Source organism: Myripristis murdjan, chromosome 21 (assembly GCF_902150065.1).
Source record: "Myripristis murdjan chromosome 21, fMyrMur1.1, whole genome shotgun sequence".
NCBI classification, from domain to species: Eukaryota; Metazoa; Chordata; class Actinopteri; order Holocentriformes; family Holocentridae; genus Myripristis; species Myripristis murdjan.
The window spans coordinates 9,938,797-9,963,277 of NC_044000.1; the positions used below are offsets into that span (position 1 = coordinate 9,938,797).

At 41.2% G+C, this 24,481-nt stretch overlaps 1 protein-coding gene across 2 annotated transcripts in view; it reads left to right on the plus strand.

Moving 5' to 3' along the window:
• Window positions 1-24,481, plus strand: part of col5a2a (collagen, type V, alpha 2a) — a 44,251-nt gene that overhangs the window by 10,739 nt on the left and 9,031 nt on the right. The window contains exons 2-39 of one of the 2 annotated variants that reach the window (XM_030080993.1): window positions 10,204-10,425; window positions 11,188-11,207; window positions 11,322-11,354; window positions 11,488-11,520; window positions 11,885-11,938; window positions 12,854-12,964; window positions 13,365-13,442; window positions 14,214-14,258; window positions 14,405-14,458; window positions 14,682-14,735; window positions 15,657-15,710; window positions 15,855-15,908; window positions 16,085-16,138; window positions 16,304-16,348; window positions 16,710-16,763; window positions 16,907-16,951; window positions 17,251-17,304; window positions 17,636-17,734; window positions 18,341-18,385; window positions 18,489-18,587; window positions 18,678-18,731; window positions 18,981-19,088; window positions 19,545-19,598; window positions 19,803-19,901; window positions 20,021-20,074; window positions 20,208-20,306; window positions 20,412-20,465; window positions 20,798-20,851; window positions 20,945-20,998; window positions 21,172-21,225; window positions 21,783-21,827; window positions 21,917-22,015; window positions 22,992-23,099; window positions 23,302-23,355; window positions 23,612-23,665; window positions 23,983-24,036; window positions 24,142-24,195; window positions 24,364-24,471. In XM_030080993.1, the coding sequence (XP_029936853.1) occupies window positions 10,204-10,425; window positions 11,188-11,207; window positions 11,322-11,354; window positions 11,488-11,520; window positions 11,885-11,938; window positions 12,854-12,964; window positions 13,365-13,442; window positions 14,214-14,258; window positions 14,405-14,458; window positions 14,682-14,735; window positions 15,657-15,710; window positions 15,855-15,908; window positions 16,085-16,138; window positions 16,304-16,348; window positions 16,710-16,763; window positions 16,907-16,951; window positions 17,251-17,304; window positions 17,636-17,734; window positions 18,341-18,385; window positions 18,489-18,587; window positions 18,678-18,731; window positions 18,981-19,088; window positions 19,545-19,598; window positions 19,803-19,901; window positions 20,021-20,074; window positions 20,208-20,306; window positions 20,412-20,465; window positions 20,798-20,851; window positions 20,945-20,998; window positions 21,172-21,225; window positions 21,783-21,827; window positions 21,917-22,015; window positions 22,992-23,099; window positions 23,302-23,355; window positions 23,612-23,665; window positions 23,983-24,036; window positions 24,142-24,195; window positions 24,364-24,471 (2,567 nt within the window). The remainder of the gene's footprint in view (window positions 1-10,203; window positions 10,426-11,187; window positions 11,208-11,321; window positions 11,355-11,487; window positions 11,521-11,884; window positions 11,939-12,853; window positions 12,965-13,364; window positions 13,443-14,213; window positions 14,259-14,404; window positions 14,459-14,681; window positions 14,736-15,656; window positions 15,711-15,854; window positions 15,909-16,084; window positions 16,139-16,303; window positions 16,349-16,709; window positions 16,764-16,906; window positions 16,952-17,250; window positions 17,305-17,635; window positions 17,735-18,340; window positions 18,386-18,488; window positions 18,588-18,677; window positions 18,732-18,980; window positions 19,089-19,544; window positions 19,599-19,802; window positions 19,902-20,020; window positions 20,075-20,207; window positions 20,307-20,411; window positions 20,466-20,797; window positions 20,852-20,944; window positions 20,999-21,171; window positions 21,226-21,782; window positions 21,828-21,916; window positions 22,016-22,991; window positions 23,100-23,301; window positions 23,356-23,611; window positions 23,666-23,982; window positions 24,037-24,141; window positions 24,196-24,363; window positions 24,472-24,481) is intronic. The other variant, XM_030080994.1, reaches the window with a different exon arrangement.

The following is a 24,481-nucleotide window of genomic DNA, read 5'->3' on the forward strand; positions in this document are numbered from 1 at the left end:
AGCGCGACTTGCACAAGTGGAAAGAGTTAGTGTTGAATTGCCAAGATGAGAGAGAGAAAGAGATGGAGAGAGAAGAGAGAGAAAGAGAGGGAAAGAGAAAGGGGGATGGAAGAAAAGTCCAAAGGGAGAGAGAGAGAGAGAGCACTTACTCAGGGATAAGGATGCGGAGATTGGAGAGATTGACAGGGATACAGTAAAACACATGCAGAGGAAAAGGAAGGATTTAAAAAGAAGCCTCTGGCTGCCATTTGGTATCAGAGTGATGGTTGCATCTAATAGCTGCTGTAGCAGAGGGGTGACATCAATGTTGTGGCAGTAAATCTGATTTGCTTTAGAGGTTGCACCTCACAGCTAATAGGCTGCCTCCCTAAACAAGTCCTGATAACAGTCATGCGTGTGTATTTCATCTTTCATTTTGACCCATCTTAAAGTTGTTTTAGAATGGAAATTGTTCACTTCAAAGCAGGGGCGCTGTATATGGGGGAAAAGTTAGGACAATTCCAAGGGCCCTTGCCTGACAGGGGCTGCAAAAAATATGTAAAAACTAATATAAAATTATTAAACCATCATCGAGTATATATCTATATCTATATCTATATATATATATATATATGTGTGTGTGTGTGTGTGTGTGTGTGTATATATATATCTGATTTTTTATTTATTTATTTTTTTCCATGGGGCCCAAGATTCCTGGTGGCATGAGCACATATGGCATGAGCACATAGTCATAGTATAGGCACAGGGCAGAGGTATATTTTTGGATTGTGTATTCTGTTGCACTTCATCTGTTGCAATTCATTTCGTTGATGTGGGTTGAACTTTCTGAACAGCATTTTGTTCTGTTATATACTGCACTGAGCTTTATGTTGCTGTTATATTAGTTTGGAGATGCAGAATTTCTTTCAAACTGCAATGACGAATAGATCAACAAGGACTTACATGAATTTAGCCGCTGTAACCCTGACAGATCTATAAATGTCTTCTGTATTCACACCATCAAAGTAAAGGGCAGAGAGAGACAGAGACAGGGAGAGAGAGAGAGAGATGGCAAAACATATACACATATCTGTGCCAGCACTTCGGTCTGCACTTAAAAGGGCATACAGATGTGTTCAGCACTGCTGTGAGGTGCAGCCAATATGCTCAACAAGGCAGACCATGTTTTCTTTCCTTTAACATTTTGCACCATTGTGACTAATATCCAGCATTAGAATTAAAAATTGAATAATTTATGTGCTTATCATTATAAGAGTATGCATGGTTGATCAGCATGCCATACTGAGTATTTACAAATTTGAATGGAGTTCCCACTGTACACAGTGGCTGACTTGTAAACACAATGGAAGTCTTGGAAGTAATTGTGTGTCCACATATGTGTATTATTTAACTTTAATATCTCAAAAGGTACAAGGGGTGTAAATAAACAAAATGACTGCATGAATCTACAAAGAATTCTGCATAAAAAATGTGGGAGGGAAAAGGTCACAAAAAAGTAGTTTCATGTAATTGCAAATTCATGTAGACTTCACATAATTACACATAATGTGCATAATTCTGCATGATCAGTGCATGAGCGGTATGTGTCGGTTGAGCGGTTTTAAAGTTACAGACGAGCAAGGAAACGTATGGAATAATAAAATAGATAATAAAAACAATGTGAAGAAGGAGGCTTGCTGTACAATAATCAGACTAATCAGAGTTGGTGAGCGTTGTGGCATGAACTAAAGGGCAGCATTAAATCTTAGCACCCCCCCCACCCCACCCTGTGCAGACCCTCCCACACATCACATATAACGCACATACATTTGTACTTGTGCTTTTCTGATGACCAAAAACCTCCAGGCTCAGATCATTGGGTGCATTCACAGCGCAGAGAGTTATCGTGGTGCACAATGAAACGAGCGCATGAAGGGTGCATGTCACAACAGAGCTGAAGTAAGTTACCAATTCATCAGCCTAACATGCTATCGGCTTGATCAGCTCCCATCTGTCATGTTGGCACGACCGGTGCTAGACTTGTGGCTACAAGACCGAGAGAGAGTCCTCACCTTGTAGTCTTTGCTCGCATTCATCAGCTTCATTCATTTTAAAGCAGCAGAATTCAGCAGGAATTTGGACTTTTAATCGGAATTTATGCATAATCGACACCATTTGCTTCAAAGAGACAGGTGATGGCCTGAGGAAATGCATTTCGGAAGCGGATAAACAAGGGGTGAGGTTTAGCTGAGGTTATTGCGCTGGAAAGCCTTTGGAACGAGGCCAGTAATGCTGAAGACGTGAAGTGAGAGGACAAGTACAAACACAATAATACTTGTACCGTTTCACTCGGGGTATATCTATCTTGCTTTAGGCTACCATGTTCTCTCTTGTCACTTCTCATTTTATCTGTATCGTGCACAGCAAATATTAAACCTCACCGCTGTTTTCCTGAGAAACACAAAATGTTAGCCGTCATGGTATTCCTCTGTGCGTGTGTTGCAGTCGCAGGGCAAGCGCATATTATGCTCGAATCAACTTTCCCCCCGGCTTCCTCTGTGTGCAGTTTATTCTTTCCCATCTGGCTATGTGCTTAGCTGATGTAAAACACCAGGACGCTGCGGCCCCTTGTATATGTTAATGCTCTGCTCCGGTAAACTGGAATGTTTGACGTCACCCCTTTTCCTTTGCTTCATACCTGTTTTTTTGCACAGACAGGCCTCTTGTGCATGGAAATGGGGGGCTGTGCTTTAAATTGATGCTGATATGCACAGATTTTAAACATCTGTCATTTAAAACTATGTAAATGCATCCTCGGCTGCCAGGAAATTGCACCATGAGCAAGAGTGCGTTTTTATTTTCCCCTTTAAATGACTGTTGAGAGACAGCATGTCACTTTATAAAAGATGGGATTATATTCAAGTAATCTCATGCAATCTTTTTTTGTAATTACATACACAGAACCCAGAGTATATTCTGCCAGGCTGCAGTGAGGAAAAAAAAAAAAAAAGGTTTTGCAGCATATCATGTTCACCGTGACTGTAAAATCAAGCAAACAGGAAATATTGCCAGTGCAGTTCTTTTGTTTGTGTGCATGAACACAGTTTTCTAGTTAAACTAAATCAAAATGCAGAAAATGGGTCTTTGCACGAGTGGTTTACTAGTTGTACCTTGAGTGCAGGTACACCTTGTAGTGTTTTTTTTTTTTTTTTTTTTTGTTCATGAGGTGACGGGTTGTGAATTTCACAAAGGAAAGTTGGAGCGCAGGTGGTGCAGCACACTGTTCACATTTGGTAAAGTGTGTCATCATGTTTTGCTTTGTTTGATCAGTGTGTGCTGGATCCAACCTGAGAGGATATGAGAACCACATGTTGGGAGTGTTGGCCAGGGCTCGGTGTAAGATACAGTTTCACATAAGACAGCTCCACTCGGGACAGCTGAATGGTCATTTCTGACACCTTGTCCTTGTACCTACAGTTATTTTTTCACACCAAAGTCTAAACAAATAGTCCTGAGATAAATTTCATTATCACTATATTTATGTTTCTTGCTTACCGCTTTCATGACCGCAAAGCAGTGCTTATTGATTCTCTGGATCTATTAAAACTGTCATATAATTATGTCAGTGAAATAATGATTTGCATATTTGTTCTTGATTAGCAGTGACAAAATGAAGCGCATGGCAGCAAAGTGTAGCTTTACCCTCTTGGTACTGGACTGCAGCACATGTCAGTTTTATTCATAGTATTGCAGTTTGAGCCTAAGTCACCGATGTCCTGTTTTGGAGTAGCAATAATAATTGGCTTCAATGTGCAAAATGTGCCATTTAAAGGCAACTTTTGACAGAGGTGAAGCTGCTGAAAGCCATGAGAATGTTAGGTTCAGCTGCTCAAGATTGAGAGACTGTAAAATGAAGACGGATGACTCGCTTTGATGTTTGCTTATTCCCTGTAGTGTTTATGCGCCAAGTGTGTTATGATAGCATGAATATGCTATTTACTAAACATCACTGACTTTTATAGCCAGAAGTCTGCAATTTATCTGAGATGAAACAAAACGGCAAAGAAAAAAAGATACACGAAGAACCAGTGTGGTTGCTGAGTAATGAAAAATAAGAGGAATGCAAAAATAAGAAAAAGAAAAAGAAAAAGAAAAAAAACAAGGCATGTAGAACGTGTGTGGTGGCAGGGTAAACCAAACAATTGCACATAAAACCACACTGCAAAACAGCACCAGAGACCCTGACAAAACAAACAAATATCATACAGACAAAAACACATTTTCAGTATTACATTTGTTTGATAGATCTTGTGCATTCTCCTGTTTTCCATGTAGATTATTCTAAACCCATTTCATGGCCAATCAGGAAAAAAATCTAGCCCTTGTTTGGATCTTTGACCCTGACCCCGGTGTGATCTAAAGGTCAGCACAGGAAAAGCCCACGCTGATGTTTTTTCCATGCAGTTTTGTAATAAATGTCATTCACTGATTAGCTGCTCACAGTTTCATTATAACAGACGGCAGAAGTGCTTCAAGTGCTTTCTAAATACCCAATTAAAGGAGAAACATTTATTTTGGAGCATAGCATCTGTTGTTTTTTTGTAAATCCATAATGAGTACACACACACACACACACACACACACACACGCTGTGGAGTACATTACCCACATGGCATAATGACTAAAAAGCTGTTTGATCGGTACAGTTGTAAAGACTACACAGCCTGTGAACGGATCACTCCGCCAACTGCGGTGTTTGAAAGCCATGCCAGTCTGCGATGCTTGAAGATGACATGAACCATCGAATCAATTTAAATGTAAACAAACTCGAAAAGCTTATTATGGCGGTATTGATAAGTTGACACAATTCAATTAGGGGTGTGTTCATGTCGGTCTGTAGCTGTAACATTAGATTACAGCCGAGCAGCTCCAGTCTAGACAGAGCCAGATGGAGATGATTCAAAATGAAGGCGACAGAAAGTTAGGAGTCAGTCAGCGGAATAGATAGAGACTGGGGGTGGGGGAGTTGAGGGGCAGGAGGGGGTGGGGGTGTGGGGGGAGCAATTTAGGATGACCACAATCCTCCCAAGGATGAACATGGGACGGGAACAGCTCATGACTGTGGTTGTTTCTTTAAAGGAAGCCTCATTGGAGACGGGGCCTGTTGATGGAAAAGCCTAGACATGTAATCAGCAAGCTACTTATTCATTTCAACTTTCCTGGCCTGAGCCTCCCACCCCTCCCTGGAGATACAGCGCTTTGTTTGTGGAAGCCAAGGTGAAGAGCATGTTCAAACTAGAGCCTCCACTCAGATTCCCCCCCTGTGTCAGCACAGCAAGCTTATCCTTGATGCATCCCAATAGTCAACAGACAGCCTTTCTCGAAATGCAAATCGACTTCCTTTTATTGTTTTTTTTTCTGAGATAGTTAACTCCTAACTGGGTCAGTCATTAAAACAAAGCAGGCAGGGTGAGGGATAATCATAGGGTGTTGATTCACTTTGAAGCCCAACACCGTGCTGACAAGTAAGCCAACAGCACGCTGTCATCTTTTTTTGTGACCCCTTACAGCTCATTGGGTTAAACTGGCAAAGGCCTTGACTGATGTTTGTTAAGTAACTGCATTGTGAAAAGCTTTAGCAGCGGACCAATTACAGGTTGGGTCAAAGGTTAAATTTACTGAGGGAAGATTTATGCCTGGCTGCGACACTGCTGGTTTTAAAGCAGGAACGCGCAGCTGCCGCAAAGCCACCCCTCAGCAGCTGTAACTCATCTGCATCTGGCCCAGAAATCAAGCGGCGCTCCTTAAGGTATTATACATGTCAGCTGGGGCGAGTTGGTCTCAGCGCAATGAAGAATCCGTTCCGAGGGAGGGAATTAGATGTGGATGGAGTTCGTAAACAACTCATCTAGTGGGCATTATCTTTCTGAAGATGTGATGACCATGTGGCCATCAGTATGGGGGCTTTTATTTTGGCGCCGGTCATCCCTTTTTTGTTTTAGGAAATAGAGAGATCCAGTTTTAAATGATTCATTGTTTCCATAAGGTCATTTTGTAACCCCCTTGACTTCTGGCTGCAACAGCTACTCCCCAAACACAGTGTGTTATGAGAATTTCCATATTAGCCAGGGAAAATCCATAAACTATCCCTCTTTTTTTTGCTTCCTCACATTTGCCAGATGCATTACATTTGTGAGCATCCCATCATGGGTTTTTGCGGGCTTTTTCCTCATTGTTGAGTTCTCGTAGGCTTGTGCTATGACTTAAGAGAGGACGCTGTGGTTCATCGTTATCTTGCTGATGTCTGGTTTGCACTGCAAAATGAGAGTTAACAGAATAGCTGCATGAGTCATGTTGAAGAGCTCCAGACTCCATGTTTTAAACCAGGAGAGGAAACCGTCTGCCCTCTTAGCTGACTAGTGGAAAATCCAGAAGCCATCCCCATCAGAAGGCAGCATGCCTTTTCACCGTTGTCACGATTAAACGCCGCTTTTACGGCGTCTGTGGAAAAGTATGGAACCTGCAATGAATTAGCTGAGAGGAGGGAAAAAGTGAACGTCCCTCTCCTCCTCCTCCAGCCTTGCGGTGGGGGTTTTTAAGACCACTCTGAAAACCACACTTCTTTCTCAGTAAATTTCAAACTCTCCCAACACCCAGCGTTTGAAATCTCTCAAACCCTCAACAGGAAAAATCACTTTCCAGCTCTGTGGCCGACAGCTCAGCCAGACATCCCCGGTGTGACGTTTTTTATGTCTCAGCACTGAATAGGGACTGCGTTTACCCACAGTTTAGCTCATGTAAAGATTATGTTGACTTAGGTGAATGAGATTTTCCAACAAGTGATAATCCCACATGTCTGAAGCTGAAGAGACAATGTGAGGACTTTCTGACAGGAACTCAAACCCCAAAATATATTTATTTGCTTATAAGTTTCATAGGGGACAACAAATCGTGGGCTTGTGAGGCACAAATGTCTTAAAGACTGTGTAAGATTTTATTCTTTCCCAAAGCAAGATTTATTGCTAAATTGATTCCAAATGTCCCAGGAAATTAAGAGAAAAGCACTTTTGGGCTGCCATGGAAAACTAACGCAAATACTGGTTTTAATTTTGCTGTGACCGCAAGTTAGAACCAGGGACATCGCTGGCCTTCAAGACAGGAAATTTCAGTTTTGTTTTTACTGTCCTCAAATGGAGGTTGATAGAACAAAGGTGGGTGAGAAAGTGGACTTTAGGTTTTATTGCTACTCTGTGTAAAAGCTTCCACACAGACAAAAGCAGCAGCTCCACAGCCAGCGCGGCTCGGTGGGAGAAAAAAAAAAGTCTGATGTCTGTTGTGTGTCAAGGGGTCGTTCTCTATTGCGGTACTTCCCACAGTGACTTGGCACACACCGCCTCGTGTGTGTGTTTCCTTTAACCTGCGCAGCATGCCAGATGGCTAGAGTTTGTCACAGAAGGGCAGTAGACGAAGTTTTCTGAAACTTCCCCAACGCTGTTGTTGTCTGTCAGAATTTTCATGATAAAGAAATAACTACCGGTAATTTAATAATAATAATAACAACAGTAATACTAATGGTAATTTTTACAGTTGTTTGATAATTTTGTTTTGTGTGAATGCCAGGTAATACCCAAACTGCAGCGACTTTTATGATTAGCTATGAGCTTTTGATTACGTGTAGTCTCTCTCGGCAGCATCAACCCACCCCCCACCCCCCATCTTTGTTCAGCAGTACACACACTGTAGACTTTAGCTTGAACTTGTTCCAAGTAAGAGTCCTGGTGCGTCTGGCGGATTATACAAAGTGAGGCTCTTTCATGCTATATATTTCTCATGCTATCCATCTATGAACAGGGTCCAAGTTAGTAATCCAGATGGCCTATGTGGATGTGGTATTGTATTTTATTTTGAAAAAATGCCTTACATTCTGTTTGGAAAACTTCATGTCATCTATTTTAATCTGGCATGAAGAACAACTAGTTACAGTAATTAATTGTAATTGGGGTAATTTTGAAAATAATACTTGATCCTTTTCCATAATTCATGTGTTTGATAATCACATTTGAGGGATCATTGCAAAAATGTGTGTTTTTCTGTGTGTTTTTGTGTATATATCAGACAATATATTTAGCAGATTTTTTTTTTTTTTTTTTTTTTTTTTTTTTTTTTAAATTCATATTGGTATCGGCATCTGCCCCAAAATCCAGTACCCGTCAGGCTGAAATGGAAAATGCAAATGCATTTTATGGTGTCAGTCCAGTGGGGTAAAAATAAAAAAATAAAAAAAATAAAAATAAAATAAATTTAGCATACTTTCCTATGAATGACAGCTTAGGTGACACTGCTGGAATTGTCTTGATGCAGTCAAGCCCATCCATCTGCTCCTCCATTAAGGTTTAAACAAACGCCAAGTGTTATTTGCAGCTACCTTCTGACCCAGGTCTGTCTAACAGATGGCCAAACACAGTGCCTGCAGGATGACACACTGCATTTGGAAGCTTCCCTGAGTCGCAACTTTCACAGCTTGTTCTATTTTACAGATTCATACACTCTGGAGCATTGCACTGAGCACTGCTCGTTCCGTGTCGCAGGGCTGAGGCTCCTGAAGTTTTCAGCCGGGGACATAAATCACAAAGTTACTCTCCCACCAGAAAACCCGGGCATGTTAAAACATACCAGTAGTCTTGTTGCATGAGGACTCCTTAGCAGTGGAACTGCATTTGTGCCATCTATTTACTCACTTGTGCTTTTGCTGGGAAGCATGGGGCTTTTGCAAGCATCTGGATTGTGCAATTAAGTTGAATTCAGAAATCAATCTTATGCACAGATTTGACATCTTATCACTCCACCCTAAGTTGAGACTACTCACTTTTTGGAGACGATAAAAAACTGATCTCTTATCAGGAGTTGAGGGCTACTTTCTGCAACTTCCTGCTTCCATCTGTGGCTGGCTAACCTGACTTACCTGCTGTGTGAAGCTCAGGGCTGCCACCTGCTGTTTATAATTGGAACAGGTAAAAGCTTCAGACTGACCACAGACTTGGTTCTCAGATTACAAAACCGCAGACAGGAGGATGGAGATAAAACATCACACCCCGCAACTCAGAGCTGGGGTTTGAGTCTACATACACATGACTTTTTATTTTTCAAGGAATTATTATGTAAAAGTAAGACCATTCTGTGAAAGATTATTTAGGCTATGATGATTTTGTTTTGAACAGAATGTGTGTGTAAGTTTTAAAGTCTGCACCATACACTATGCCACACTGAATTATTTCTTTATATGCTTAAATATTTTCACATAAAATGAATTACACACCAAACAATATTCACTCATTTTTCCAAACCAAAATGAATGACATGTCCTTTGGCAGAAGTGGTTGCGTCATTGGTGGCTTCTGGCTTTTCGGCTTTGAACGTGAGTCAGGCAGCCTCTGGAGGAAATTAGCTCATGTCTAATAGCAGGAGACTTCAGTACAACAAAGGGTCACCTTTTCCAGAACCCTTTTTTCCCTGACAGTTTATGCAGGACATATTGGAAACTTGTGCTTCACCTTCGACTGTAAAATGCATGGCATAGATGTTGATTTATGGCAGCGTACGCATATTTTCTGTTTTGTGTTTCTGTGACCAGAATGACTTCACTTTGATGGATTCTCTGTCACTCTGTGTGGCCCATTTTCAGGAGGAGCTGTTAAAAACTCCACAAAAACCTGTGAGAATATGATTTATTACAACGTCCCAGCGGCTGCTCCCTCAGGCACTTGCTGTGAACAAAAATAAATCATTTAATTGAATTTTGCCTGTTTTAAGGGCTTAAATGTGCCATGAGATCATGAGAATATGTCCTCTTGGAGTCATCCCTAGTAAAATCTTTGGTTAGAAAAAAAGGGTTAAAAAATGCAAATGAAAAGCTGTGATGCGTTCTGAGGAGCCCACCAGAATGTTGGCTTATGGCACTCTGTAATTCATGTCTGGCACTAGCTAAGTTGGACCACTTTAATGGAGGCTAAACTGTGTCCTGTCTTGTCTGCAGTCTCATCAAAATGATAAATATCTGAAAAAGGGCACGGTAAAGAGCCTGTCTGGCCAACAATCCTTCATTAGATGAATGAAGATGATGAAAACACGATCCCCCGGCTTCGTCCAAGAGGCTTTTTGGTTTTAATTTAACCTCTAGCAAAGTGGACCGACTAAAAAAGTGACCTCGGCCTCTGTGTGTTCCAGGAGATGACTTGACCTGCACGGTGGACGACCAAGTGTACACCAACAGGGACATCTGGAAGCCAGAGCCATGCCGGATCTGTGTGTGTGACAACGGTCAAGTCCTGTGCGATGAAATCCAGTGTGACGAGCTGAGTAACTGTGAGAAGCTGACCATCCCCGAGGGAGAGTGCTGCCCTGTTTGTCAGTCTGATTCATCTACCAACAGTGGGCAGGGCAGACATGGTGAGCAACCTAGGTTATATTTGGTGTGGAAATGTGAAAATGTGTTTGCATGGTCTTAAATTCTTTTGCTATTTTTTTTTTTTTTTTTTTTTTTTTTTGGAATTGTGATAGGAGGCAACAGCTGTACCTATGTATGGGAAACACTGGATTATAGCTCTTACAGTCACCATCACAGGGCATCACAAGTTCCACATGTTTTAACGATACTAATACTTCACAAATAGTAAAAAAGACACCTCCCAACCATATAACCTAAAGTGAGATTAAGAAAAAAACTCCAATTAAAATGAAGGAAGGGCATAGTAGTAGTAGTAGTAGCAGTGTTAGTAGTAGTAGTAGTTTGTGAGGAGCACTACAAATGCTGCTGGTTTCACATCCAAATAATCAAATGTCTGTCAGACAATAATGTACAATTGAACACAATTAAACTCTCTGCCTGTTGGACATCTACAGTTTTGGTGATGATTCATGTTAATTATAACTAGTATGAATGAGCTAATTTAGTGTACTGAAATTGTGTTTACACTGACTAACCTGAGTAATGAGACCAAATGAATCTCTTGGGGTGTGAACTCACCTTTGTAATTATGGTCTCCGATCACTAACAATAATGCAGTGCTGGTGCATGCAGTGTGCACCTCCCCTTTAAGTCTTCATGTCCTCTGCACTGGACACCCTGTTGCCCTCTTTCAAACAACACAGAGCAGTTTTTGCAAAGGCAATGAAATTAACATGGTCTTTCCTGCTTTTTTCCTAATGCAGAGATTGGCAGGATCTACAAGGTAGGCCTCTGATGAGTTACCTTTAATGCCCCTACTTCATATATTGACCATTACTGTCGTGATCAAATGTAGTATCTTCTCACCTAAATGTGTCATTTCTCTCTATTTATGTAGGGTCAGAAGGGAGAGCCTGGAGATGTCCCAATTGTAAGTGTTTGCTAAGTCTAAACTTCTTGAGCAATTCTGTGGTGGTCAAAATAAATAAATAAATAAATAGAAAAGATCAAATTGAAATGCTTGATTTAATGCTTGCTAATTTGCTGTGGTCTCTGCTGTGCAGGTGACTGGGATAAGAGGCCGTCCTGGACCAATGGTAAGCTCCTTGTTTATTCAGTTAACCTGCAGTTGTCTCTAATAAGGATTTCTTGGTTTTCTTGGATGCTTTTGCCCACCATAAACTTGATTTTTATTTTTATTTTTATAGATATTTCAGGACTTGTTCTCAAACCTAACTTGCCTCCCATTTGTTGTGTGAATGTTCAACTACATGAATTGACACTAGATGGCATAAGAGCACAGCTACCTCCTGCATAACTTTACCTAAAAAGGACTGCTGAGCAGCTGGGCAGTCCACCGGCCACCACTGAACACCACCGGGACAGACTACTGTGCTGTGGTGCAGGCGCAATAATCATCACAATGAGGTTTAATTTGTTTCCTTTTTTTTTATTATACAGGGTCCTCCGGGCTCACCGGGACATAGAGGAGATCGTGGACAGAAAGGAAGGCCTGTACGTTACATACATGAGTCTTCACAAGATATCTTTTTTTTTTTTCTTTTCAGAGAACAGACCAAAGAAATAAGACTGAATGAGCCATAACATTGTACAATTATCTCCAAAAACTGACAAGTAGAAAAAGTTTCGATTAGCATAACAATCTTGCCATTGGCCCTGGTGTCATTATTGATTTGGGGATTATTTTTAGTTGACCTTTAGATAAATATAAGGTGATAAACTGCAGTATTAATCATCACTGACTAACAAGTTGTAGATTGTAAAGTTTAAGTAACCCAACTACAAGACAATCAGCAATTTCAACATAGTGAGAAACTTTAATATTTGATATCTGTACTAATTATTATTAGTTATTATGAATATTATACAGTATTAACCACAAATGAACACTGTCACAAGTGAGCACATGCGGGAAACCCTATTTCTGTTTTCTTTCTCCCTTTTTTCTTTTCTGATTTTCTGCTTAGTAAGAAATAAAATAAATTTGCTAGACTAGGCATATTTGTTTTATTTCTTTTGATTTTTCTTTCTCTCTTTTCAGTTCAAAGGCAAGAGACTAACGCCCGGTCAAAATGTGACTCGGCAAGTTGATGTATAATGTGCTCAGCAAGCAAAAACTAAACAGCTTGATGGATGAATGTGCCCCTCTTGGTGGAGTTATAATCCAGTTGAAGGCAGCATTTTAGAGAGATGATTTATTAGCTCAGTTGCACTTCCTTTTTTCCACCTCATACAGATTTTATACAGTGACTCCCAATTTATAAGCAAACTAAAAGTAAGCTGCACCGGTTGTATTAAACAGGAGTGACACACTCTACTGTAGGCCTCAGCCAGAACAAAGCATCCCAGCTAGATCAAACTTTAACTGCTTTGTGATAGAGTGAATGAGCATTTCTTTCTACTGTCTAGGGATTACGAGGCCCTGCTGGTTACGACGGAGAGCCCGGCGTTCCAGGTCAGCCCGGTGAGCCCGGGCCTCCAGGACATCCAACACACTCAGGAGTGCCAGGAGCACCGGGAGTGAGTTGCACCTGGATTCATGCACTAGCACAAATCGTATATTCACATGCGAGAGCAGTGACCTGAAAATGCATCTTTCCATATAGAATAATTGCTCACACACCTTAGAATCATGAGCCAATATCCAATATGACCTCTCACGCTACACTGTATCACAACACCCGTCATGCAATGTACTGTACTGCAGGCGGAGCACCCAGCAATATCTTAGCCTGATTTTAGCCTGATTTTCTACCTTTCTTTGGACAGTGAAGGTCAATCATATGCAAATTCCACACTCAGCATTCAATTAAAAACCATAATCAGGCCTCAACTGTATTTGGTTGCCTTTTTAGTTGTTTTCTTATCTCTCCCCTCTCTGCTGTTTTTAGCCTGATTTTTATGTTCTGTGTTTCAACAGCAGGGTCTGGCAGCCCATATGGCAGGCGGGTTCGATGAGAAATCAGCAGGTCAAATGGCCATGATGTCCGGATCAAGGGTAAGAGGAATGGCAGTGACATGTTAACTGTTGTGAACTGAAGGTGGATCCCGATCCAAGCAGGCAAAGCAGGCACAAAGATGGTTATTCATCTGAAACACAAGACAGAAATTCAGCCCCTTGATGAGCAAGCGGAACTCAAATGATCAAGGTCATCACACCTTGGATAGCACTGCCTTTTCCAAGTCTATAGCCAAGCAATGACTTTGGATGAGGATCAGTTCACTTTCATTTTAATCAGCAAGTTCACTTTCCACAGTAATACAAATTATCTCACAAGACTGTTCAGAGCAATTAATGAGTGAAAGTGAAAAAATCGCAAGCAAGGGCACAAGTAATCACAGCTATTCTTGTCACTATAACTGGGTAGCTGTTTTGTAATGCTGCATGTTTTTTTTTTGTTTTTTTTTAGTAATAGGTTTTATTTTTGCTAAAGTATGTTTGACTTCAGTATTCTGCTGGACACAGCATAAGCATTGGAAGCAGGACAATCCTGAATTGGCCAAATATGAAAATATTTGCAGTGCTTTGTCAGTCAACCTCGTGGAAAAATGGAATCTTGTTTCAAAGTCCTCCTGGCCTTTTACAACTTTTTCTTTTTATTTATTGTTATTTTCTGATTTTACATAAGTAGATATTTTCACCAGTAAATGATGTGGTCAACCTCTCTGTGTATTGATATCACTGTCATCTCATGTTGCCTGCAATAATTTTGACTGAATTTTTCCGTGGCTCAGCTCAGCTCTGTTCCTGATTTCATGTTCGTTCTAGGGAGAAGCTGGTGCACGGGGACCTCCTGGGCCAAATGGACAGCCTGTAAGTCGCTGACATCTTTCTGGAAGCTTAGATGGACACCCATTAGCAAGCAACCACAATATTGGACACTAAATCCTGTAATGGCACTTTTAACTTTGTCTTGCTCCATATAAACCTTTTCATTTGGTTCTCCTTACTCTTCTCAGGGTCAGCCTGGACCACAAGGACCACCTGGAGATGTTGGTGACCCTGGACATATGGTATGACACTATACTTCTGTACATTTCTTTGTATGTCAAACAAACCCATACAGATAGGGCGATGCTCATGTGTTAAAATATGGATCAAACCATGATGAATCAGAATTTGCTTGTTTTCATTTTCTGCTGCTTTCTAACATCTGCACACACAGTAGCCATAGTTTCTGCATGCTTGTTTATGCGCAGGTTTTAAGTATGCTGACAACCTAACCTTGTATTGCAGGGTACATCTGGCCAAAGGGGACCTGATGGACCTCCAGGAAAACCAGGTGAAGATGTAAGTCAACTCTGGCTTTCTTTCTCTGGCGAAGACTACAGTGTGAAGCAGAGAATCGTAGAGCTGCTTAACAAGCAAAGGGACATGGATTTTACAGACATAGTGACAGCAGGCGGGGTGGCTTTGTAGAGAAAAGCTCATTTGAACATAAAGGTTCACACACACTCTAAATGTCTTGGTCTCATCTCATCATAGATTCAAATGCTGGCTCTCTGGTAGCTGCTCCTTCTCATTAACACTGACTCAACTGCTGAAGTTGTCCTCATAATAGAATCTTTCTGCAGCAGCAATATTGGCATGAAATAGCAGGTAAACACAGGGGTTACTAATGACATTAATTTTCTAGTGAGCCAGAATGAACGATAGCAAGACCCTGGTTCTGTTAGATCTTAATGGTACAGAACTATAATTGAAAGACATGTTCGCTCTTTTGGATTTTGTCAGTAGGTATGGGCTTAGAAAGCAGTATTCATGCGGGACTTGCTTTGGCTGCTTCTGCATAGGACTCTGCTGGCTGGGCAGGGTCTAGCCATAGTGTGGAAGTTTACAGCTTGAAAGGTAGTGCTTGGTTTGTGAAACAAAGTATGGTGATCACTTGCCTTCGTTTTTGCAAAACATCCCAGTAATACAAACCAATTAGAGAAAACAGAATAGTGGGGACAACATAGGAGGGTAAGAATAGTTTAAACCTGGGATTTTCATTTTCTGAACAAGCCAAGAAGTCAAAAGTCCTAATGCCTAGGGCCAGTAGGTATCAATTACACCATGAGGGAGTGGAGACAGCCCCGTGTTCCGCAAATGCCGAGAAGAGAAATAAGATGTGTGGTTTGTGGCATTTACTTTACATTTCTCTTTGAACTTTGCACCCAAACAATGGTCAATTAATATGACATGACATGTAAATATCGTGTCCTCACACAGGGAGAATCAGGCAAATCAGGAAACTCTGGAGAGACGGGATTCCCTGGCTCAGCGGTAAGCCTCTCCATCTCTTCACCTCAACACAACAACAAAGATGTTACTAAATACGTCAAGTTGAATATCACATCCATCGTAATCCACAGTACTGCATTGAGATATAAAGAGGTATAATTAAATATGCTGTTTCACATATTTCAGGGAACAAGAGGGTTTCCAGGGACGCCCGGGCCTCCTGGACTGAAAGGTCACAGAGTGAGTATAACCACATTAAGACACTAATGGAAATGGTACCCGTTTACAATAGAAAAGCATTAAAACCAACATCTGTTCTTTTCACATTTCTTCATATACTGCACCTCAGCTACCTGATAAACTATTCATCTGTTTGCGTGTTTGTTGGATGATTTATTTATTCATTTTTACATCAGGGCCATGGTGGACCCCCTGGCCAAAAAGGTGAAACTGGAGCTGTCGGATCCAAGGTAAAAACAACATGAAAACAAATCACAGATATACTTTTTTTTCTGTCTGTCTCTTTGTCTGTCCATCCATCCACCCATAGTTGATTTGTGTTACATGCTTGGTGTAATTACTTATATTCCCTCCAAATATGCCCCCAATTAAACATCTTGCCCTGTGTTTTCTAGGGTGCTACAGGTCCCACTGGTCCAATGGGAACGCCTGGACCCAGTGTAAGTCTTATTTAAGTTCTACTCTCTACAGGGTCTTCACAGGGTTATTGTATGCTGAAGGAAGTGATACAGAAATTCTGCCCATGGCATCGGGCAACAACAACAACAACAACAACAAAAAAAAAAAAAAAAAAAAAAAAAAAAAACTTGTCTCCAAAAAACATGTGCAACGATTTTGTGTCTGACCCCCCCCCCCAAAAAATCTGATTGTGCTTGATGGCAGAGTAGCCCATACAGATCAGTAACGCTATAAATTCACTGCTCTCAGCTTCATACTTCATTGAACAATCAAGCATGAGTGGATTATTTTGGCTTTGTTTTGTTTATGGTAGAAGTAATCATGAGTTGCTGTGTATTGCAGGGCCCTGCAGGGATGCCAGGGGAGAGGGGACGCTCTGGACCCAGCGGTGTGCCGGTAATGATAAAATCACTGTGGCACATACGAGACACTTCCTACCTTGATTAAGCATTTGATGTCGTGGCATTTAAAATAATGGATGCCTGTGTGTTAATGACGTGAGTATGAATCAGTCAAAATTAATTGTTTTTGTTTCTTAGGGTACACGCGGTCCACCTGGGAACATCGGGAAATCAGGTCCAATGGTGAGTGAGGACATATTTTACCATAGTGATTTATACATCAGTCACCAAGACAACAGTCATTTATTTTTTGGGTGGGGATGGGGGGGTTATGATGATGATGATGATGCTAGGCATGTTCACTTCATCTTTCTTGCCTTGTCTGTTTTGTAAAATATTGCACGTTAATGATTTAGTAAAATATCGAAAGGCCAAAGGACAGAGGAGCAGCATATGGATCTGCATGGATCTCTGTCATCACGATTCACATTTATCAGTGATTATCATTATTGAACCCTTTTTTCATTGCTGTTGGTTTCCAGGGTCCCTTGGGTCTGAGCGGACCGCCTGGCTATCCAGGAACCCCAGGAATGAAGGCAAGTACAGTAACACAGCTAACCCAGGAGACATTTCCATGAGTTACACTCTCATGGTATGGTGTGCCTACTGATGACTTGCCAGTCTCCAAATCAATTCTTAATTGCCTAATACATTATTATCTACAGGTTGCATTATTTATTTTTGCCACATATTAGCTATAAACTGATAACATGTCTCTGCATCAGTGTCACCAAAGCAAATTGATTTTACTCGGTCTTCTCTCATTCTGATGGTTAAATAATGAAACAATAAATAATTAATGTGACTTCTAAAAAGTAAAGCATTTTCTTATAAACATAGCTGAAAAATGGTCATTGTCTTCCACAGGGACAACCTGGCCCCACAGGTGTCCGTGGTCCTGAGGGCCCACAGGGACAGAGAGGAGAGACAGGCCACCTGGGGAGAGCAGGACCAGTTGGCCTCAGGGTCAGTCTCCTTTGACCTTTACCCACACGTCACACACACACCACATCTTAAGGAAATGATTCACACAGCAACACTGCAGAGAGGGCGCCACAACAATCTGCAAGATTTGGATGGCACTCTTTTCTTCAGTCTGTTCAGCCATGGTGGCTATCACCACTCAATCTGACTACCCATTTATTTCTCTATTTATTCTTAATAAATCACTGTTGCTGCTTTCAGTAACCTAAAACTCATCATTTCGTCATCATTTCTTATTTCTTTCCAAGGACTTTTCCTTGGAAAGAGCAGCCCACCTCTGGGTGTTTAGAACAGCAAATGTAAAAGTTTTCATGAGCTGGCTCTGATGTGAATCACTATTGTGTCATATCAGCTGGAGAAAGAGAGAAGGAAAACATTTATATGAACAAGTCGCAGATTATTACTTCAGTCACTGGAAAGTTTCCTTACGTGTAAACATCAGAATAGACTTTTTTTTAACCCCTTCACTTTGTCCCATGTTAATGGTGCTATCCACATTAGTTGCACAGTTATCATCACACTAAACTGTTAAACATACTACACAGAGCATTGCTTGTTGACCTAACTGGATACACTTTATGTTCAAAGGGACCCTTTGGTTCAGATGGTGGCCCAGGTGCCAAAGGCCCAGTGGTATGTAAACAATCATTCAATTTAAAGGATATATTCACAATATGTGTGGGCTCAAGTAGTATGGCTACCATTGGTTTTGGAAGATGACAAGTCTCTTTTGCAGGGTAATGTTGGTCCACAAGGGCAAGGTGGCCATCTCGGACCCCCTGGCCCACCAGGACCCCAGGGAAGCACCGGTCAGCCTGGTATCAAAGGACAATTGGTGAACTTGCTTTAGGTTTCTATGCAAATTAATAATGGAATTTAACTGCCACAAACAGGTGACTCACGTTGTTGCATGTTTGTGTTCAAGGGAGATGTTGGTGTACCAGGATTCAAAGGGGACGCTGGACCCAAAGGAGAACCTGTAAGCTCCTGTGACATTTGTGGACATAATTAAGATTCAATTCTGCTATGCAGCAGAAGGCACACATGCTTCACTATAACTTCAGTGCATTTATGTTTTTCTACCTTAATGAATGAAACAAAGTTTGTCATTTGGACAATGTTAAGTAATTCAATTTAGCGAGCCGAATTGTGTTGTAGCTGAACTACTGGAACAGGTATAACTTAACCTATGGGCTACTCAGCATATTGTGGTTTTTCCATGTTCAAGGGCCCCCCTGGCTCCCAGGGAGTGATCGGACCTCAGGGTGAGGAAGGGAAGCGAGGACCACGAGGAGACTCCGGCTCAGTGGGCCCTCCCGGTCCTCTCGGCGAGAGAGTGAGTCAGCATTCTGCCTCGTTCTGTAACATTCATCACTCAGGCAGCTGCGCTTTAATGACAGGGTCATCTCAATAATGACTTCAATCTGGGAAATTAATGATTTTGCAAAGATCAGGGATGCAATAAATCACTTTCTGCAAAGTCTCCACATGAGGGTGTGAAATTGGAAATGCTCCCATTTATGAAATATATAAATATATTGATTCACGGGTAGTGGAAAGTGGTTTTACTTGCTCTGCCTGGCGCTGCTGATTTTCTGGACAGGCAGTCTTTTCTGCTCAGGGGGATTTTCTTGGTTCGCTTTCTTTTAAGCATCAATGCAAGACTGGGTTTATGGTTCCCTTAGATGACTTCCCTAGTTAAATTAGGGTGTAAAGACTGAACAAGCTGCAGTTTAATGTGACGGAGACCATTACAGTGGTATAGAATGTAACTAATGAATATGTTTTTCAGGGCGCTCCCGGTAACAGAGGATTTCCTGGTGCTGATGGACTGCCAGGACCAAAGGTACAATATATTATAAAATATATTTTGAGTTAATATTATTCTGATTCATTACTGCTAGATAATAGACCACTTTTCTGAGATGGTCAAATGAGAGCAGAGCAAAATGAGATAATAGTGCTGTTGTAGTTAATATTGGAAGCTTGTTGACTTTTACTTTCATGAGGGAGCGTAATTTTCTAATTCAGTATAATCTTTTCCCTGAAGGGTGCTCAAGGAGATCGTGGAATATCTGGTCCATCAGGGCCAAAAGGTTCTTTAGGAGATCCTGGTCGTACTGGAGAGCCTGGTCTACCAGGTGCAAGGGTAACACTGAAGAGCTTGGCTTCCTGCTTTTGAACTATAATACAGTATCTGCTAATTGTTTTCAAGACTTTCCGTTTTCACTTCTTCCTTTGCTCAACTTCTTGTTCTCTACCCCCAAGGGTCTGACCGGCACCCCTGGAGTCCAAGGGGCAGAGGGCAAGCCAGGGCCACTGGTAGGTTCCATTGCTCCATCACATGTGGGAAATGGGCTGTACAATGTATATTCAATACTTCAACTAAGTTTGCTACAAGGCTATGATCATAGAAGTAAAGGCTAGATGAAAGTATGGTTGCTTCCTTGAATAGGGTGCCCCAGGTGAAGATGGCCGCCCAGGGCCCGCAGGATCCATTGGAAACAGAGGGCCTGCAGGAACCATGGGATTACCAGGACCCAAAGGCTTTAGTGTAAGGATCTGGACTCACTCACACTCAGCCTTAATAATGCTAATCACATCAGTCTTTATATCTGCTCTTCTGTTTCTAATCAAAAGCATGTTTTCAATTCTAAAGGGTGACCCAGGAAAGACAGGTGAACAAGGATCTGCAGGAGTGCCCGGTCAAAGAGTGAGTGCCTGTCAATGAGCAGTTGTGAGGCAGACTTTGTTTTGCTACTAGCATGAGTGAAAACGATATACACACTTATCTCTGAGACAATATATGCAATACATCTGTTTGTATAGTTTGTTGCAGTAGCCCCTTACTTTTCCATTTATTCTACTTCTTCTGTTCTTAAAACTCATTGATTCTTTGTCCTGTAATGATTCAGTTTTCCCATTAGAACTTCATCTCATCTCATTTTAATTAATCTGAAAATATCACACACATCTGGGAAATCAAGCTAGTTTTTTTCCAGATGTGGAAAGGCCAGGTTTGTTGATTATCACTTTTGTTTCCAGGGTCCTCCTGGGAAAGATGGAGAAGTCGGTCCTGCTGGTCCACCTGGACCACCTGTAAGTCTCTGGTTTCTAATCCATTACCTTAATTACAAAGTTTTTTTTGTATTGATATCAGATATGAAACTTAAAGTCTGTCTCCTCTGACAGGGTGTTGCAGGAGACAGAGGGGAGCAGGGACCACCAGGCGTGAATGGATTCCAGGTGTGTTGTTGTTTTTAGCTGGTTTTTAAATGAGAGAAAGTTGCAGAAAGATTTCTAGATGTGATTTGCACAGATGTATGATGACATGCAGGTATAGGGGGATTGATTAGATCTCTTTCTGCACAGCAGAGCTGCTCTGATTTTGATGTCTGACAATGTTTTCATGTTTTTAGGGTTTGCCTGGAAACCAAGGGCCTCCTGGAGAACCTGGAAAACCAGGTGACCAAGTGAGTATGATTAAAATTCTAAATGCTGACTCAAGATATGATGCTATACAAACGTACCATAGGTGTCATTGCATAGGTTTGATTTGACCAGAAACCTTTGATTCCTTGAACTTGGATTTTCCATTAAGTTTCCCCTTAAGTAGTTTAAAGTAGTTTCCATATTGTATGACAGTATCACATAATATATTCTACTGGTTGAAACGTGGCATTGAAGCTACATAACTCGAGTGAGGTATTCAGATCCAAGATGCCATTATTTTATGGCTTATGCCTCATTTCATACACATTTTCCTGTAATTCAGCTGCACATATTTGCTAGATTTAAAAATGTCTGGAACTCAACTGGAATTTACATTAACGTTCAGGGGGTTTGTCTGAGGAAACCCACTAACAGGAGAGGAAGAGTTTAGGATATTAACTCCACTAGTTTTAATATTGCTTACTGTCCATATACAGTTTTTGGTAATAAATCAGGTGAGGCAGCACCTTAGGAGCTTCACCTTTTTTTTTTTTTTGTCTTTTTAATCATTAAACACATCGTTATCTCTCTCATTCAGGGTATTCATGGAGAACTCGGTGCTGTGGGTCAAATTGGACCAAGGGTATGTATCCTCCACCATGTTGCATTGCATGCATTATGACTGAAATAGTGGTTGGTGAAGCTGACTAATCAAAACGAAAAACTCACTAGGGAGAGCGTGGAATACCTGGAGAGAGAGGAGAACTTGGCCCAACTGGTCTTCAGGGACCCAAGGGAATTCCTGGTGCCCCAGGTCCAGACGGGCCAAAGGTACAGTGAAATCACCTGTGTGTCAAAGATTGTACACCAGTAATTTTGAAACTAATCAAAGAGCCAAACTTTTTTTCTGTGATCAAAGCAATATTACCCATATTTATGAGATCATTGTTGATTACTATAGTTAACAGGGAATACAAAAGTATCAAAAAATATGTTTTTGTCACTAAATTGGATATTTTTGGGGATATTTACAACCTCCATAACCATAAATGACAGAAAACAGTTCACCTCACTGCATATTCATTCCAATGTCATAACAACATGCCAGTCTCCACTGAGAATGAGTAGGAAATATTCAAAACACAGATCTCTGACTGAAAATGTAAGCAGTTTGGGGATGAGCATAAATATACTGTTTCAGTGACAAACCCACAATAAAATAAGGTATGCTTGAACATAAATTTTTAAACATGCCCCTGACTCAGTCTGTGCCCTGTTTGGTTTAGCATCAGCGGCATCCCATGCTTTCTTAACAAATAAAGCCCATGTGGCCATAGCTTTCACACTTCTTGCAAAATGTTTGAGCTTTTTAAAGTGGAAGCAGCATGCTCATCTGTCCTCTCATTGGGTCAAGGATGTTTTCGTGAAGCTAGAAAAAAATTAAATGCACAAACAAAGGGTCCTTTCAAACCTTTGTCAAGATATGGAGACCTTTTTCTGGATTTTTATGATTCTCTACAGGCACCCCTTGATAGAGTAGGGTGGGACCCATAAATATTTTGTTGTGGTAGTGAGCCTCCCCTTGCGTTTTTAAATCTTTTTATTTTTCCCTCCTCCATCTAAATGTGTTCTGTAACCTGTGGTCCTGTGGGTGGGTGGGTGGTAGGGTGGTAGGGGTGGGAATAGGGCATTCAGATGGTCAACATATTTGATGTACAGTTCTTCTGCGTATTTGAGGGTTTACTAGGTGAACTAAAGCCAAATATGCATGCTTTGTATCAATAAAATATATTTACGCACACAATAGGGCAGCCCTGGTCCCCCCGGTGCGATTGGTGATCTGGGTCCTCCAGGTCTTCAGGGAATGCCAGGAGAAAGAGGCATCTCTGGCCCACCTGGGCCAAAGGGTGACAGAGTAAGTTTGACCACACCATCCTCTTTTATATTCTCTCCGTTGGTTCTGAGTTGAAAAAAGAGCACACTGTTCAGAATTTGTGTTTGAACCAGTTGTCCCCACATTTCCAATTAATAATGGGGAGTTACACCACATTACCACTTAGAGAGTTCACCCTTATAGTAAATAAAGGATGGCTTATATCTCTTTTCTGTCTGTGCAGGGTGCAATCGGTGAGAAAGGATCAGAGGGTACACCTGGAAATGATGGTGCAAGGGTAAGCTGAACACCACAATCACTGCAGACAAATATTGCATCTATTAGGAAATGAAACTCAACTGAGTCATTAATGTAAATGAAACCAGGAAAAGTTTATACTTCTAAGTCTGAGAAAAAAGCAAAGCAAAATTGACATGGTACCGCAGAAGAATTGAACTTGTCACAGCCTGTTCCATCCAGGAAACACATGTCAACTGAACTGATTGCACAGTTAGTGGCAGCAGTGATGAATAAGATTTCTCTCTTTTCAACAGGGTGCCCCAGGCCCTCTCGGCCCTCTTGGACCTGCTGGGCCCAGTGGTGAGAAGGTAAAGACTTTTTTCTGACATGAGTTATGCGCTGCTATATACATCAAAACCATTCAAGGTTATGACTGCAGGAAGCAGGTTTTTTTGGTTGGGAAAACATCAGTTCCTAAGATGTTCACTATGCAGCTAAATCCCGCAGCTTCACATTTTCTAGGCTGTATCTTGATAGTGTCTCTGGCTTGTTGAAAATACTATCAGGCCAGTCTTTAGGATTTATTTGCGGTGAAAAGATTGGATTCATGAGGAAGCACAATCTCAAAGAAAGGTACTATCAGTAGAAGTAACATTTTGTCAGTTAACATGAAACATCTTTACAGGGAGAACCTGGACCCAAAGGACCACCCGGACCTCCAGGATCTAGAGGAACACACGTGAGTTTTGCCAATGGTTTAAATTCCCTTGTCAATTAAATTTTCAATTTCAATTTCAATTCCAAATAGATTGTTCTGACTTAATGAATATGTTATTTACCTCAGGGTGCTAGAGGTGACCCTGGCCCTATTGGTGCTGTTGGATTTTCTGGACCCCCTGTAAGTTATAATTCGTTATCTTGTCATATCATCACCATGTATATGAATTTACATATACATTCACTTAAATCTTGATATCTGGTTGATTTTTTTATTTTTATTTTTTTGCTGCTGTAAAGAAGAAAGAGGATTGAGATGTATCCTATTAATTGTGCATATCTATTACAGGGTCCAGATGGCCAACCAGGAGTCAAGGGAGAGCCTGGAGAGCCAGGTCAGAAGGGAGATGCTGGGTCTCCAGGACCTCAGGGTTTGGCTGGTGCTCACGGACCTCCTGTGAGTTCAA